We start from the raw sequence: 18,838 nt of genomic DNA, 5'->3' as shown, positions 1-18,838 counted from the left end.
ATTGAACAGGCCATGAATGAGCTTACTAAGAAAAAAGTACCAAGACTAGATGGATTTACAAATGAATTCTATCAAACATTTTAAAATTAGTTAATTTCTATATTAAATAAATTAATTTGAATAATATACAAAGAAAGGATCCTACCCAATTCTTTTTTTTTTTTTTTTTTTTTTTGCTGAAGCAATTGGGGTTAAGTGATTTGCCCAGGGTCACACAGTTAGGAAGTGTTAAGTGTCTGAGGCCAGATTTGAACTCAGGTCCTCCTGAATTCAGTGCTAGTGCTCCATCCACTGTGCCACCTAGCTGCCCCCTTACCCAATTCTTTTTATGAAACAAATGTGATACTGATAGCTAAATCAGGTACAGTAAAAATAGAGAAGGAAAATAGACCAATTTCATTTATGAATATGTACACCAAAATCCTAAATAAAATACTAGCTAAAAGATTACAGCAACATATTACAAAGATTATACATTATGACCAAATGGGATTTATACCAGGAAAGCAGGAGTGCTTTAACATAAAGAAAATTATTAACACAATTGATTATATCAATAATAAAAGATAAATGATATGATTATGTCAATAGTTACAGAAAAAGCTTCTGATAGAATACCATACTAATTTCTATTAAAAACATTTGAAAGTAAGGGTAGAAATGAGTTTTTCCTTAAATTGATAAAAACCATTTATCTAAACTCATTAGCAAGCAGTATTTGTAACAAGGCTAAACTATAAACCTTCCCAATAAAATCAGTCATGAAAAATGTTGCTCATTGTCAACAATATTATTCATTATTGTGTTGGAAATCCTAGCAATTTTAAAAGACAGAATATGGAATGAGGTAATAAAACTCTCTCTTTTTGCAGACAATATAATGATATACTTGAAAAACCCCAAAGATCCAACTAAAAAAATTAGTTGAAACAATATTTTTAAACAAAATAGCAGGATATAAAGTAAATGCAAATAAATCAACAGCATCCCTATATGTTATAAATAAACTAAAACCCTATCAAGAAGATATAGTTAGAGACACTTCATTTAAAATAACTCTAGACCACATAAAATACATGGGAGTACAGCTATCAAAACAAACCCAGTAACTATATAAACAAGATTATAAAAAAATTTATACAAATAAAATAATTGAAATAATTGAAAAAATACTAACCGTTCATGGGTAGGCAGGACCAATATAATAAAATGATAACTTTACCTAAACTAAAAATGATGACAAAATTCATTTGAAAGAAAAGCCAAGCATACATAAGGAAATGATGAAAAATATGTAAATTGCTTTAACACTACCAAATCTTAAACTATATTATAAAGCAGTAATTATCAAAACTATCTGGCATTGGTTGGGTAGAGATCTGAATAGAGGAGGTATTCAATTTATAGCAGCAAGTAAATATAGTAACATATTTGACAAATGTAAAGACAAGATTTAGGGATAAGAATTCATTCTTTAGTAAAAAAAAATTAGTTGGGAAAACTGGAAAGCAGTATGGCAAAATTTGAGAAGAAACCAATATCTTACATCTTTTACCAAAATAAAATCAAAATGGATACATGAATTAGATATAAAGACATAGATTATAAGAAAATCTGAAGAACACAAAAAATACTACTTATCAGACTTATGGACACAGGCTGACAATTTATGAATAACCAAGAGATAGAAAACAGAGTGAGATATGTAATAATTTTGATTACATTAAATTAAAAAGAATTTATATTTAGCCCTTTTTGTAGTGGCAAGGAATGGATGCCCATCAGTTGGGGAATGGCTGATATTCATTCATTATGGCATAATTTATGGCATATGAATGTTATAGAATATTATTGTTCTAAAAAAAATAATCAGCAGGATGCTTTCAGAAAGGTCTAGAGAGACATATATGAACTCACACTAAATGAAGTGACTAGAACTAAGAGAACATTATACACAGTAACAACAAGATTATGTGATGATCAACTCTGATGGGCATGGCTCTTTTCAACAATGAGGTGATTCAGGCCAATTCCAATAGACTAGTGATGGAGAGTGTGGTGTTCTCTTCTTTAAAATATAATGGTTCTCTCTGGGAGCAGGTTTCTTGGGGAGGTTTTCTGGAGGCAGCCTTAGTTTTGGTTCAGAGTAATAATCACTTCAAATGCAGCCAGCTGATAAAATCCAAATGTTTATTTTTTCCTTCCTTGGGCCCGGGTAGCGTTCTTAGAGGCCTCAGCTTTCCTTGGTTCTGAGAGCTCTTGCTGCTAGTCTTTTGCCTCTAGCTCAACTCCGTATGTCTCCAGCCAGCACCAAGGTGAAAGTTGGAATGAATCTGACTCCACCTCTAAGAGTGGGCTTGTGGGTTTCCTCCAAGAGTACTCTGTGTCTGTCCCAGAGTGCCTCTGTGTCTGTCCCAGAGTGCTCTGTGGCCCTAAGAGCTTCTTGCTTATATGAGCTCTCTAAAGGTGTGAACACAAGCATTGTTTCTATCAGTTCCACTTAGTATCTTGTTTCAAGTTCTGGCCCATAATATCTCCTTGTAAGATCAGATCAATCATACTGAACTATGCTAAAGTAGTTAGTAAAGTTCTATCAATTCTAATGATTTAACAGCTTGTAAGGATTCTAACAGAGAGAGCCATTTACATGCAGCAAGTGGACTGTGAAGACTGAATGTGGATCACAACATAATAATTTCACCTTTTGTTGTTGTTGTTTGCTTGATTTTTTTCTTTCTCATTTTTTTCCTTTTTGATCCAATTTTTCTTGTGCAGCATGATAAATGTGGAAATATGTATAGAAGAATTGCACATATCTAACCTATATTGGATTATTTGCTGTCTAGGCAAAAGGGGAGGGGGAAAGAAAGGAAAAAAATTTGGAACACAAGGTTTTTCAAGGGTGAATGATGAAAACTATTTTTGCATGTATTTTGAAAATAAAAAGCTAGTAGTAAAAAAATTAAAAAATAAAAAGGATTTATATAAATAAAACAAATGTAGCCATTTTTTTTAAAAAAACAAAAAACTGCGGGAGGTGGGGGGGCAGAATTTTATAGGCAGTTTCTCTGATAAAGGTCTTACATCCCAAATATATAAAGAACTTAGTCAAATCTATAAGATTCCTGAATTAATAAATGGTCAAAGAATATGCACAGGCAATTTTCCAGTGAAGAAATCAAAACATTTTATGTCATATGAAAAAATGTTCTAAATCATTATTAGAACTACAAATTAAAACAATCTTTAGATATAATTTTACACCTATGAGATTGAATAAAATGATTGGAGGGGAAAGCATCAAATGTTGGAGGGGACTTGAGAAAGCAGTACACTAATTCTTCTGGAATTATTCCCAGAGTTATTAAACTGCCTATACCCTTGGACCTAGCAATACCATTAGTAGGGCTATTTCCAAAGATGATTAGGGAAAAGGATTTTTTTTTTGGTTCTAAAATATTTATAGCAGCTCTCTCTGTGATGGCAAGAACTGGAAATTGTGGGAATGCTTATCAATTGGGGAATGGCTGAACAAACTTTGTAGTGCATGACTGTGATAGACTACTACTATACTATAAGAAATGATGAGCTCAGTAATCTTAAAAAAAATGGAAAGATTTGCATGAAAAAATGAAAAAAAAATGAGGAGAATCAAGAAAACTTTGTATACAGTAATAGCAATGCTATTTTAAGAACAACTTTGAGCAACTAAGTCATATTGACTATGATAAATTCCCAAATTAACTAAAAAAAGACGTATAAATGAAGACACTATCTGCTTCCAGAGAAAGAACTGATATATAGATATATATATGTGCAATAATTTTATATATATACATATATATATATATTCATTCAAATTTGCATGTATTGGTAGTCATTTTTAGAGAGAGGGGAAAGAAAAAAAAATAAATTTACATGATAATGATTACATATTTTAAAGGATTAGCGCATTATATAATAGATTTTGCAATTTCATGTGTAAATAATCTTTTTTATTTTAGTATGTTATGGAAATGCTTGTTTTATCCCTTAAATTTAAAATGAGATAACCATTAAAAAGAAACATGAAAACTTTCCCATAGATTTAGAGGGAGAAGTAATCTAAACATGGAACAGATATGCAAGTTTCTTTTTCTATTCTTTGTATATTGAAACAACTGAATCATATATTTAAACACTGTATATTGCAATACTTACTTGGTGGTTCAAAATAAAAAAATTTTAAATTAAAAAAATGTTTGTTACTAGTTAGAAAATAGTTCAATCAGAGGAACCAATTTGGTATAATATATAAAAAAGAAAATGAGTACAATAGCACAGTGAAATACAAAGAACCTAGTTGCAGGGGTAAGGACTCACTCTTTAACAAAAATGCTGGGAATGCTGCAAAAAAGTCAGCAGAAATTAGATATAGCCCAACATTTCATACCATATAGTAAGAGAGACTGCAAGAAAGAAATTATCCTTCAGAACTCTGAATAAAGGAAGAGTTAAGGAGCAGACAAGGGGCGGAGATCACTTAAAAAAAATATGGGCAACTACGGTTACATAAAATTTAAAAGTTCATGCACAAAAAAATTTCAATTAAAATTAGAAGAGAAATAGGCAACAGGGGAAAAAAAACTTTGAAGAAAATTTCTCAGATAAAGATCTTACATCCAAGATACATTAGAAACTAATTCAAATTCATAAGTCTAAAAGATTCCTCAAGTGATAAATGGTCAAAAAATATGAATAGGCAGTTTTCAAAAGAAGTAATCCAAACTATCAATAAATGAAAAGTACTCCAAATTACCAATAACTAGAGAAATGAAAATTAAAACAAAACTGAGATTCTACATCACACAAGTCAAATTGGCAGTAAAAAAAAAAAAAGAAAGAAAGAAAGAAAATGATATGTTGGTGGGGTTACAGGAAAACACATCCTTGTACTTTGTGATATAACTACTAGGGAGACACCTCAAATGAATCAAAGAAAGAGGAAATGCTCTTTTATGTACAAAAATTATTTCTAGCAGTTCTTTTATAGATATGAAAATCTGAAAACTAATCAGATATCTACCTATTGGTGAATGACTAAAACAAATTATGGTTATATGAATGTAAGGGAATATCACTGGGCAAAAAAGAAATGATAAAATGTATATCTTCAGAGGGAACTGGGAAGACTCTATGTATTAATGCAAAATTAAGTATGTAAAACCAGGACAACTTATACAATAATATTTTAAAGAAAAACTGTGAAAAACTTCAGAATTTGGAACAATGAAATGACAAATCAGCATTTCAGAGGACCAAATAGGAAGTATTATACTCATTTCTTTATAGAGGAAATAGATTCAACTTACTTCATTTAACTATGCATATTTGTTATAAAGTCTTTTTTTTTTTTTAATAAACAAATAAGAGGGAAGGGAACAGGGAAGGGAAAAGTAAAGTCTTATTCATTGGGGAAAAAAAATTAAAATTTAAAACCAAAACGTTTTAAGAAAATGAGCAGGACAAGCCACATAAAGAATCTAAATAGAGAGATTTATGACTGGAAAAAAATATGGAGCAATCATATAGTTATGATCTCCACTGATATCCACATAATATTAATAGATCCAGACAAAGCCACAAGCCTACTGCGGATAGCAACTATGGAAGATTTATAGGACACAAACAAGAGTCTAGGTCAGAAGGGCCTAGACAGGTTGCTATCTGATCTGGTCAAGATAGTACCCACATAGATGGAATCAAAGATTCTTTGAAATGATGAGATAATCACAATATTATTTATATGCCTTTTTAAAATATCAATGCATTTATGTGGGTGACAAGATCTTCAGTCTAAAGAAAGTATGATTACTATTTACTATCATGCTACATATTTTAATGGAATTATAGATCAAAATGACAAAGTTTGATATGCATAAAGATTCATAATCCACAGGTTAAGGACTATTTAACAATATCATGCAACTCACTAAATAACTTGGGAATAAAATTCAAGATATATGCTATATAGATAATAAAATGATAAAGCAGATTTCTTTCATAAGTTACAAAGCATCTATAGTTTCCTAGGATGTATAATAGATTACTTGCCCCAAAGCTTCAAAGAACCTTGGGAAATCATGAACTTCTCTTCAAATACAAAGGAATAGATTGCAATTATTTAAGCCAATTTCAAATGGATATAAAATATTAGAGTAGGAAATAAGCTCAAAAATAACTTATTCTTATGCCCTGACTTTCCAAATAGAAAATCTAGGTATAGTGAAGGTAAGTGACTCATTAAAGCCCTCTAATTCATGCTGCCAGATAAGATAGTGAATCACTTTCTCCAACCTTCTTTAATATTTCTTTATAAAAATACTTGTTTAATAAAAATGGGGGATGGGGATGAGGGAGGGGTTGTGAATCATATTAAAACTGAATCAAGAGGACAAAAAGAGAAACTCCAAATAAAATAAAATCCTTATGAATTAGCAGAGAAGAATGTTCATCCTGAAAGCACATACTGTGAATTCCATCTCCAATCAACCTTCATATTATTTAAGACAGAAGCTAAGCTGTGCATTTAAGTCTTAGACCTATTTTGAGATTCCCTCTACTATGACAACTCTGTTGGCAGACTTTCCTCACCTATAACAAGTATAAAATAATGATATTGCCCAATCACTTGAGAACAAAGTTAGGGAGATCTCACAGATCTATGCAATGGAGCTCTAAAATTAGGAGTTATGTAGACAATAGAGAATCACACTGAAACAACCTCTCCCGGCCTCTCCCAATCCTGCAAAAAGCAAAAGGCATTGATTAAACCCTGGCATATGAAGAACAAAGATGAGCCAAGAGAGGAATTGAGTTGTGGGAGCCATACCATATCTGAAATAAAGGGAATGGATATGGCTAGAGCCAAGAGTACTAGCTAGCTAAAAGGATCTGGGTTCAAATTCTAAAGTTCAGACAAATCATTAAATTTCTCTGAACCTCAATATCTTTATCTTTTAAATGAGGGGATTGGAGCAAATGATCCCTAAAGTCAATTCTGGCCTTCTCTAACATGACTGAGCATAGAAAGTACTAGTGAGCATTTAGAAGAGCATTAATAATCCTATTTTTCTTTTAAATCTGGCATGACCTATTCTTGGTAAAGTTATACTGGCTCTTTATAATTGCTGCTTCCCTTTATAAATATTTCTTAACCAACTCTTTAGTAAGGTATCCTAGAATTTCTCCAAAAAAGTCAAGCTCACTAGTAAACAATTTGCAGAATGTCTTCTCTTTTTGTAAAACACTGACATCTGTTCTATTTTTGAGTACCTCTTCCCTTTTCCATAACAATGGTAGTGACAGCAATTACATCTGTCTTTTATTTTACTACCCAAAGTTGTGTGTATATATAATTCATATAAGGCAACTGGGTATTGTCCTGCTATCTCCTTATCTAGCCTAAATATTAAATCCTTGTCATTTTTTTTTCCTGCAAAGGTGATTGTCCTTGGAAAAGCAACAGATAATGAAGAAGTTCTGCTGTCTCTCAGTCATTAGTTATCAAGGGCAAATTGCCCTCAAGCAAATGCCCCACTCCTCATTTTCTTCATTTCCTTAAAACACAGCCAAAAAAAAAAAAGCTAATGCCATCTTGGTTTGCATCAAGAGAGGCAACGTTTCTAGGAATAGGTAGATGATAATCCCACAACACTCTACTCTCAACATCACTTAACTGGTATACTGCATTCATTCACTTCGGAGCACTATGGTTTAAGGACACTGATAACTTTCAATTTGTCCTTACTTTTTCCTCACTAGTCTCAGCTCATTCTGAGTTAATACTGTTTATAGGGACATACTATACTTTTCTGTTCATTCCATCACTAGGCCTTGTAACCATTTTCTATATATGTATATTTTTATCTAATTTGGCTAGTCAATCTCTGATGAATCCACATATTCAGAGAAATTCCATTTTAATTCTTCACTAGGATTGTTTATTTATGTCTTCAGAATTTAATTCCTGAGCATCTTTTATTCCTGTCTATAGAATTTTAGACCAAGAGCTGCTATTTATTTTTATGCTTGAACCCTCTGAAATCTGCTTTCCCATATTTAGAGTGCATAGCATAACTGAATTTCCTCTACTTCTCTACCACAAACTCTAGAAAGAGACAGTACTTGCAACAAGAAACCCATCATTTCTAAAACAGCAACCAGATTTTCCCTGTCAGTGTGAAACGGAATTATCTCTTATTGGTTCCTCTACTTTTTAAAGGATTAAATTACTATTAAGGCAACTAAAGATGTTATTAGTTGCTCTGATTTTAGCTAAGGAAGAGTTCCAGTAGAAGTCTGGAAAACAAAAGTCTCTCTATTTCATTCATTTCTACTGTACCATGCCTCTGGTCCAGGCTTGTGATCTATTTCCACAATTCCTTATCTATTTCCTCTTTTTGGCCAGATGATCTATAATCTTATTCCCATGGTTCTATGCACATAGTAGGTGATTAAAAATTATGTGATGAACTAATTTTGTATGGCATGCCTCATAGGAATGACTGTATCCATCCTTACCCCCAAATTTTTACTTCTAAATTCTGCCTTAACTATCTTCTCACATAATCCCTAAAGGCCAATGCATGAATTACTTCCTAATCATTTTAGTCTATAAACATCTCTTTTTCTCCTATACTCCCAGAGCACCCATTCATAAGGATAAATCACGTAGACAGTCATAACCAGCCTTTACTGTTACTTAAATTTTCATCTGTGTCTGTCTTTCCAATAAAACTGTAAATTTCCTAAGGACCATGGCAAAACCCATGCAATTTACTTCTGAAACAACAACTCAGAGCTAGGAATAATTCATGTCTTATAGTGCTTTAAGCTTTACAGTGCTTTGCTCACAATAATGTTACAAAGTAGGTAGTAAAAGAAGCATTTTTCCATTACAAACAGGAAAACTAAGACTATGGGAGTTTAAATAATTTGTCTATGATCCCTTAACTGGGAAGTATCTACTAAGGTATTCATCAAAATCTTCCAAGTACAGCACTCTTTTTTTTCAATTACATCTTCCAGTGCTAAGCACTTGGTTCTAAAATGTTTGTTCTACATGGGCAACTTTGAAAACTGGTTCTATTCAACATACCATAAATAAAATCATAAAATAATAAATCAAATCAAGTCATAAAATTTCTCTTACCCCAAGGTTCCAACTATTAAGACGAGCTTCAAGTTCACTGTCATCCATAGATACTAAAGGTTTTTTGGAATAATTCTTCTGAAATATAAACATTTCAAAGGAAAAATTAGGACAAATAAAGAAAAAAGACAATTTCATAGGTCTTATGCTTTTTTTTTTTTTTTTGATCTGAGATGATATTGAACTTAAAGGAAGATATTTCTAATAAAAGTAATAGAGATTACTATCACTTAGGGCAATGATATAACACATTTCATTATAATATAGCTTAATAACTAATGATTTAAATTTAGTATTTAATTAACCAGACTTTTTTTTTTACTTCTTTTACAAAAAGTTTAATTGCATGCCATCACAATTTAAATTTTTTTTAAAAAGCTCATATTTGTTGAAAAGGAAGTTTTGTGTTAGTATCCAAGAATATCTTTATTCTAATATTTGTCCTCATTCAGACATTAGAAATGTATGGAAAAATATGTTTTAAAACATTAAATAGCTTTTAAATTCCCTCTCTATAATTCTATGACCATTAAGATAGTTCTTTACTTTCTTTATAAATAAAAATTTCACTATATCAAACATTTACCAATCCAAGAAAAACTGTAGTTGAGGATAATCAGATATTCAGAGACCTAGCAATATTCACAAATAGTATACTATATAGTAGAACTCAGGAAAAACTTCTCACATATACATCAACTTAGTTAAGTTTACAAAATAATACTAACAAACAAAATACTAGTTATTTACCCCCCCCTAAAAAAAAAAAGTTGCTGAGATAACTGTTTGATGATATAACATATCACCTTGTTTTTAGGGAAACAGCATGGCATGGTGTATAGAGAGCCAAATTTCAGAGCAACAGAAAAATGGGTTTAGGAATTTTCTCTATGATATTCCCACTGGGAATCACTGAAATTGACAATTCTCTAGGCAACTCTCTAGGACTATTGTTAGAGATTCTTCCCCAGGGAATTCCCTACACCAATGAAAACAATAGTCCAAACTGGAATTAAACTCAATTCTTAAAGACAAGAAATAATTAATAACAATGAAACCTGATCTTACAGAAATATGTGTGGCAAGATTTTCTTCCTCTGATCTGTGTACTGGACTCACAGAATGTGATCTCATTCGCAGCTGCCCAGTATATCGCTGTTTACTGCTAGACCACAAAACAATAACAATCAGAATTTGAGGAATTCAATTAATTTGATTTAACATATACAAAGTGTTTTGTATTAATGTTCTTATTTATGTGGAATTAGCATTATTTTAGAAATGATGTTCCTATAATAAATAGAAAAGAAACATAATATCAATATGTATTACTTGAAATTTGTTTCATTTACACAAAAGAATATCCACATCCTAAATCCAGTCATTACTTGAATATCATACTTCTCTTGTTATTTGACACTTCTTTATTTATGAACAAATCATATATCCAAGAGCAAAATAATAAATATATTTGAAACTTCTCTTGTTAAATGTGAGAAGAAAAGAGACAAGTATTCTAGAAGAGAATGAACTAGTCACACCACATAGATTTTTAACTTGAAAAAAGAAAATATAATAACAATTCATATTTATATAGCACTTGAAGGTTTACAGCACCTTCCTTATAATCCAGTGATAACAGTACTACAAGCATTATCATCATTTCACAAATAAACTGAGATTCAATGAACACTGAAATCATACAGCTACTAAGGATCAAAACCAATATTCAAACTCAGATGCCTTGAATGCAATCACATTCTTTGTCAGGAAGTGGTTTGTAAAATGCCCCAAGTAACACAATGCTCATTGGTTTTAGTCTCTGTCATTTGCTTGGAAGACAAGTCAGAAACTGCAGAATTGTCTTCCAAAATCTTCATTTAAAATTTAAGCTTCACTAATTCAGCTAAAAATTGATTGGTTTTATTTTCTGTCTTGGGGAAAGGGAAGTAAGAGAGGAAAAATGAAAGTTGAAAACTGTCTTTATACATATTTGAGAAAATAAAATATTATTGAGGGGAAAAAAGTAAAAGTAGATCAGCTTAGCTTTTGGGAAACATGTTTAGTCTTTTAAATAGTTATGATCCAGAATCATATATAGTATAGAAAATCTGACTTGAAGTTTCTGTTTAAAGCTATTTAGGTTGAAATTTCAGTAAGAGAGAAATGAAATTAAAACTAACCATCTTCTAGTCATTGAGAGTAATCAACTTTATGCCTCCAGACCAAATCAGGATCTTCCCAATAAAATATGGTATTCTTCTGAGGCTAAGTACATAAAAATACTCTCTGAAATCTTTGTAATTATGTTAAAAAAAAGATTTTTTTTTTAATTATGCTATGCCACTCTCCATCAAGTAGCAGTCCCTATAATGATTGGAAAGTAATATAGAACAAAGGAAGGGGAGTTATTTTTATCTGGAGACAAGGGATATAATATAAAATGTTTCTATTTATCACACTCAAGTAATCCAGAAATCAGCAAAGTAAAAATGAATAAGTTCAATAGATAAAATATGACTCTTGTCAGTGTCACATTACATAAGCCTTCTATATGAAAGAACCAATTTACTTAAAATTTCCTTATAAAATATGACTCTTGTCAGTGTCACATTACATAAGCCTTCTATATGAAAGAACCAATTTACTTAAAATTTCCTTATATAACTTTAAGTAAGTCATAGTATTTTTCACTTTTTTTGTTAGTCTTCTTATATTAAATAAAAAATATAGAAATGTTTATATGATTGCACATAACACTCAGAAACATAACTGTATTTAATGTTCGACACAAAAATTAAACAGTAATTTTTTAAAAGCATAGTGTTAACTGAGGCCTAAAAACTTTTATTGTATGCAGATCTTCAATAATATGGCAAATAAGTTAACATAATTTATTTTCCCTTATACTCAACTTCTGAAGCCCAGAGGAGTTTTGTTTTCTAACATATCTACTGAGCCAGACATGCATACTGACTTTACACTATAATATTTTCAACACTGACTCTTTATTTTATATATATATATATTATATATATAATTTATATATATATTATATATATTTATATATAATATACATACATATATATATAATATTCCAACAGAATGTTAAGGCCTTTGTTAACAATCTTCCTCACAATCTCTATGGCCTAAAGCAAATGACTTCAACTCTCTGGGTGTAAATTTTTTTCTTTAAAAGGAAACAGAACTAGGCAATGTCTCAAGTCCCTTCCAAGGAGCATTTTCTAAGTGCACATTCTATGTCAGTTGGATGGTCAGCTAGCATTTGTTAAACATCTGGGTAGCACTGATGCGGTTAGTGGCAGTAGAGAGAGTTAAGGTGTGAGAATCCCCTTATGGTTGGCGCAGGTTCAATGTGAAAAAATTCACAAAGCCAAAATATTAGTGGCAAAAAAAGGAAGTTTTATTGTTGGCACTGCAGAAGTCAGCTTTGTTGGAAGACTGACTTCCAAGTGACAAGGTCCTGGCAGAGAAATAAAGGTCCTAGCAGAGAAATCCTGGCAGAGAAATAAAAAGAGGTTATTGCTAAGAAGAGAATGTCTTCACAGCGCGCAGGAGTTCTGGCAGGCAGCTATGCCAAGGAGAGGTTCCTTGATAAGGCATAATCCTCCTTTGGACATTCTGCAAATTGTGAGTTTAAAATTGTGTTTTTATAGAAAATCTGAGACTGAAGTTTCAGTTGAATGAGATTCCTTCAATGTTGTCACTGTCCCAGGCCTAATTTCCAATTGAATGAGACCACTTAAGTTCAGGCTACTAGGAGTGGTCCTGGACTACTTTTCAACTCAATAGAGGGTGCAGCTAGTCACCACCAAGATAACAGAATGAAGCCACTTTATCTTGATTCCCTGAAGTGGGCCTCTCCCAGAGGAGAATTCCTCAAGAGTTCACCCCATGGCTTCCCCCCCACCCCCATAGTCAGGGAGGACAGTTTCAGGGTTCCTCCCATCAGCACTTGCCATATGCTAAGAATACTTTCCTATTCTAAAGAAGCTTAGTCATAGGAAGAAGGCAACACACAAACTATGGACAACAAGACATAAACTGGATAAATTAGGGATAATCACTAGAAGGCAAAAACAATTCTCTGTCCTCAAGGAGCTCACAATCTAATAAAGAAGAAAATCTGCATAGATAGATATATGGATAGATAGATATAAGATATATGCAGAGTAATTGATAGGTATTTTCAGCTGACTGAAAAAACTTCCTGAAGAAAGTGAGATTGGATTTGAATCTTGAAGGAAGCCAGAGAAGTTAAAAAGGGAGTAGGGAGAACATCCCAGACATAGTAGTTGCTTAGTGCAAATGTAAGGAAGTGACATGCCTTTGTATACTGCTATGTGTATCAGTGACAGGATGTAGGTCTCATATCCTTGTATTATATTACTTAATCACCTAGGAGAAAACTATTCTTAATTCACCATTCTTCTATTGTTATGCCACAGTCCCCTTTTAATGTCCTGATCCAGTTTCTTCAATTGTCCCATTTAGTTACTCTGCCTCAGGTTATAACCTTTCCCTCTTAATGTTTGATGAGATAAAGGTCTACCTCCAGTTGTTCTGCCCCAAAACCTTAGGCTACAATCATTCCCTTTTAAATGTTTGATGAGATAATGGTTTCAAATCTTTAGGCTATAATCATTCCTTCTTAATGTTTGACAAGATAAAGATCTATCCATTTTAGACATCATTAGAATATCAGTAATCCTCCAAGTACCTCCCTCATTATGTCATTGTTCTTGTTATCCTATAAAAATCTTGCTGTCCCAATACTCAGGGCTAGATTCTTTGAGATGACAGTCTCCTTCAGCCCTGGGACCAACCATGGATCCATTTGGTCCCAGTATATCCCTCCATTTAATAAACTATTAAATTGTTCTCTAATCTCTGTCTTGCTCAATTTCTCAGGCATTAACTTTTGAAGGCCATAGCGAGATAACAGAAACTGAGAATGGGACTAGGGATTAGAGATATTTCAAGTCTCTACTTTGGGCCTGGAAACAGTTGGGGATTTGGGTAAGAAAGCAATTCACCAGCTGGGCCACACCTGACAGTGGATACTTTGGATTCGGCCAGGTAAGAGTTAGACACAATATTAGCACCTGGATTCTCAGAATAACAGAATGCTAACGGAATGATGGGCATTGAATTCTGAGAAAGTTATTATTCAGGACACTGGATAATACCCTCTGGTTTTGTGTCTCCTACATCTGTTTTTGTCTGTCTGTCTGTGTTTTGGCTTTGGTTCTGATTAGTGTCAAACTGGACGCAGTTGACACTACCTGAGTGTCTCCTAAGACACATTTGGTTCTGTGTGCCAGTTAGCACAACTCTGGGCATTCCAGAGTATAAATCTGGATTTTTAAGATACCATCTGGCAAAAAAAAAAAAAAAAAGGGGGCAGGCTCCATTTGGATTATGGGAGAGGAGGGCAGACTGGAGCTGACTGACTGCTGGACAGTCTAGGTGTGCTCTGTGTTCTGTTATTTTTTTTTTTTTGTCTGTGTGCCCCTGGTCTGTGTTAAATGTTTGCTGGACAATCTAGGTATGTTTTGTGTTGTGTGTGATTTTTTTGTCTGTGTGCCCCTGGTTCTGTGTTAAATATTTGCTGGACAATCTAGGTGTGCTCTGTGTTCTGTGTGGTTTTTCTTTTTTTGTCCGTGTGCCCTTGGTCCGTGTTAAATATTTGCTGGACAATCTAGGTATGCTTTGTGTTCTATGTGATTTTTTTGTCTGTGTGCCCCTGGTCTGTGTTAAATATTTGCTGGACAATCTAGGTTTGCTCTGTGTTCTGTATGATTTGTTTGTCTGTTTTGTTAATTTTAAGAACAATGATCAAATTTGGGAATTGGTTATTTCAATACTGAACTCCAGCTGGAGAAAATATTTGATTAGGAATTTTAAGATGATTCTAAATTTGGGAAATAAATTTTACTGTTGCCTATACAGGCTAGAATTAGTTATCTTTAAGTATAAGATCTTAAAAGAGCAATAACTTGTTAAAGAAGTTCTGCTAACTTGCCTGAAAGGGGTCATGTGCCTCTAAATAGATAAAATATGTAGCAAAAAGGATCTGACTTTTCTGAAAGCTTCAACTCTGGCCAAGTTGGAGCTCAGGAAGAGTCCACTAGGAATAATAGCCACGTGGGGCCAAAAAGAAAGAGAAAGAAACTATGCTGTTTTTGAAATGAGATTTTTTTTTAAATGAAATGAAATTTTTTTGAAAATTATTTGAAATGAGATAGGAAAAGCAGTTTTATATTATTGCGAATTTAAAGCTGTATTTAGTTCAGACTTTGTTACCCATGGAATTCCCCACCCACCCAACTACCCACTGATTTCTGCTACTTTAAATGTTGGGTGGGGTAGGGATCTTTTGTAAAGATTTAAACTCAACCCCCACTGCTGCTATTTCAGCTATTGGAGCATCTAGTTAGCCTGGAGTGAAGTTTAGTTTGACTTCCCTCCCCCCTTGTCTCTTGGGAGGTGGAATGGGGGGAAGGGTAGTCACATGGAATCCTCTTCTCCCCCCTCCCTCTAAATTGTTCCAGAGTTTTTGTTTTTGGTTTTTTTGGGTTGTTTTTTTTTTTTTTATCAAGTTGTAGCTACCTAGTTCTTGGCTAAAAGCAGCAAATTGATTTGTATAAATATAGGTTATGGTAAATATCTGTTTAGGATTTGTTATTGGAGGTAAAATTTCTTGAGTTTGTAGTTAATATGTCACTGCATTTTTCCCTCCTGTAACTGATTTCTATAATCAGAGTAATGGTCAATAAGAAATTGTTAATGCAATTCAATTATGTCATACTTTGCCATTTCCAATCTGGTTATCTGTAATCATTATATCCTAAATACTTGAGCAAATAAGTATTTAGTCTGGTCATCTATTGGTTACTAGATATTGTGTCTGGATATTCAAGTTTTTTTTTTAAGGTTTATAACAATGAGAGGCCACATATTGTAGCAGTCCTTGTGGACCAATCTTTCTACCTCAAACTGTTCTAACCTTTCTTTGTTAGATTTGTTTTTGTTTCTAGATTTTGTCAAATTACAGATATAATGACTTGGTTCTGGGACCTAGATCAAGCTTTGATTGTCAACACACCATACCACACCCATCCCCCTCCCTGGACTGAGCATCTTTGCCCATCTTCAGCAGGAAGCAGCTTTTGAGAAAACCATTGCCCCTTCTCCTGATATAATTTGGACTGATATGGGGGAGTGGGAAAGTGGTTGAATTGTTAGAATTTTAACTGGATTACTGTGTGTTTAAGACTTGGGATGGAAATTGTTAAACTTGTGTAACTTGCTGTTATGTTTGAGGAATTTTTAGTCTGTTATGTATATGCATATGTATATAGTTTATATGTAGGATGGTTATTTGATAATTCCTTTCCGTGAGAAAAAAAAAGGGAGGAAGAAATAGGAAATTGGGGAAATTGGAGAAATGTATTTTCTTAGGTACTTCTGCCCTACCCCCTATCTTACTAGTTCAGATTTAATTGGAAGTCCTTTAAACAATCCTTTTCATTTTTTACTCCTTGCTTAAATTTACTGGACTATGATTTGCTGATTATGCTTTAACTTTGAACTCCCTTATTCTGTTGGAATTCCCCTGGCAGACTCAGTTTTGGGGATTATTTTTTTTTAGTAACAACCAGAAATCGGATACCTGTCTTGGGACTGGCAGTCTCTCTAATCTGTTTTTCCACTCCTGTTACCCCAGGTCCTTAATTAGTATTTCAGCATACTTAAAAGGACCTTGTAGTTGATATCGGGCCTCTAAAAGTTTGGGGTTTGCCTGCCTTGGTCTAACTGTGCATAATCTGCTCAGAAATCTGATCCTTTTTGCAGCCCTGTCTGTTCCTCTGGGGCAGGGACAGGTGGAGCTACTCCAAGCTTCACACTTCTCCTCTGGAGCGGGTTGCCCCTCTGAATGGGCAGCACAACTGTCTTGAGCCCTGCTGCTCTGTAAAGCAGGGGCAAAGTCATGCACAAATTACCACAGCCCTAACTCATAGTGAACTGTCCATATGCTCCCCAACTGCAGAGGACCTGATATGATTGAAATAAGGAACTTTGTGTATTGCTAATTAACTCTGGGGTTATCAGGGAGAGACCTGACCTTCCCATAAGTCCTTGCATTGTTCTAGCTTTATTTTGATTTTTATTTAGTCTATTTACTTCACATACACTTGGTCAAAATTATGGTGCTGAGACTTTCTAGAAGAAGGTAATTCAAAGATTTGAATAGTTAGAAGAGAGAGTGTGGAATGTTATGCCACAGTTCCCTTTTAATGTCCTGACCCAGTTTCTTCAATTGTCCTATTTAGCTACTCTGCCTCAGGTTAAAACCTTTCCCTCTTAATGTTTGATGAAATAAAGGTCTACCTCATTGCTCTTCCCCAAAACCCCAGGCTATTATCATTCCCTCTTAAATGTTTGATGAGATAAGTTTTATATCTTTAGGCTATAATCATTCCTTCTTAATGTTTGACAGGATAAAGGTCTATCCATTTTAGACATCATTAGAATGTCAGTCACCTCTCCAGGTACCTCCCCCATTATGTAATTGTTCTTGTTATCTTGTTGTCCCGATACTCAGGGCTGGATTCTTTGAGACAATAATCTCGTTCAGCCCTGGGACCAACCATGGATCCATTTGGTACCAGTATATCTCTCCATTTAATAAATTATTAAATTGGTCTCTAATCTCTGTCTTGCTCAGTTTCTCCGGCATTACACTATATCCCATCTTATTCTATATCACCTACCTTTGGCACACTCCAATTCTTCCTATCTTCCACTATATCCTTTAAAATTTCAGCTTCATAAAGAACATACTTTCCCCTCATTTTGTAACTCTTCCTTTCATACTCCTTCTGTCTCCATCTCACTGGGAGAGACTTGGCTTCTTTCTGAAAGCATTGCATCCCTGGTCTCTGTCAGCAGCACTTGCTTTACTTTCCCTCACATCATACACATACAGGTATTGATCCAAGAGGAGAAGTCAGAATATACTTTATTGTCCACTGCTACTTCCAGATTTTTTATCACCATCACTTTGCAATAGCTCCTCCTCTAAAGTATACTATTAAAAAATTCTCAACGTGTGTAGATCATGCTGGCTTTTGAATACAAGCTTCCAAGTCATTCTCCCTTTTCTCAATAAATTCAACATCTGTTTCTTTTCTGCTTCACTCCAGACTTTACTAAAGAGGAATTTATCCTTCATATTAGTACACCTTTACTATGAATTACTCATATTTTGTCTCGATACAGGGGGATGACCACAATCTGAATCTACCACTTTCTTAATCAAAAAGTTTCTACCCAACTATATTTTTAGTTTCTCTCCATGCCTCACATCACATTCCAGTCCCTCTTCCCTGATCAGTTTCTTTCCTTCCCAATATTGAACTTGGAGTTAAACAATACAATTCCTCACTGCCTCTCTACTCTTTAATTCCTTGTCCCCTTGATCTAACTCAGCACGAGAAATGGCACAATTCAGTCCAGAATTACCCCCACCATCCAAATTTATTCATTTCCAAATGCTGTTCATTTATGCTATTCATTTCAACTCAACCCTTACTACTGAAAGAAAAGTTATTTCTCCAG

At 33.6% G+C, this 18,838-nt stretch overlaps 1 protein-coding gene across 12 annotated transcripts in view; it reads right to left on the bottom strand.

Annotated features, from left to right (window-relative positions):
• CEP112 (centrosomal protein 112) overlaps positions 1–18,838 on the bottom strand; it is a 605,978-nt gene that overhangs the window by 519,043 nt on the left and 68,097 nt on the right. For 8 of the 12 annotated variants that reach the window (XR_004233797.1, XM_031965672.1, XM_031965676.1 and 5 more), the window contains 2 exons: positions 10,262–10,358; positions 9,194–9,271 (listed from right to left, as the gene is read on the bottom strand). Coding sequence is in view for 11 of the 12 variants with exons in the window: in XM_031965672.1 (XP_031821532.1) it covers positions 9,194–9,271; positions 10,262–10,358 (175 nt within the window). In the remaining variant the exon portion in view is untranslated. The remainder of the gene's footprint in view (positions 1–9,193; positions 9,272–10,261; positions 10,359–18,838) is intronic. The other 4 variants (XM_031965673.1, XM_031965678.1, XM_031965677.1 and 1 more) reach the window with 1 other exon arrangement.

This window comes from Sarcophilus harrisii, chromosome 4, assembly GCF_902635505.1.
Source record: "Sarcophilus harrisii chromosome 4, mSarHar1.11, whole genome shotgun sequence".
In the NCBI taxonomy this organism is placed as follows: domain Eukaryota; kingdom Metazoa; phylum Chordata; class Mammalia; order Dasyuromorphia; family Dasyuridae; genus Sarcophilus; species Sarcophilus harrisii.
The sequence above is the reverse complement of the archived record's forward strand: the minus strand, read 5'-3'. Positions and strand labels throughout refer to the sequence as shown.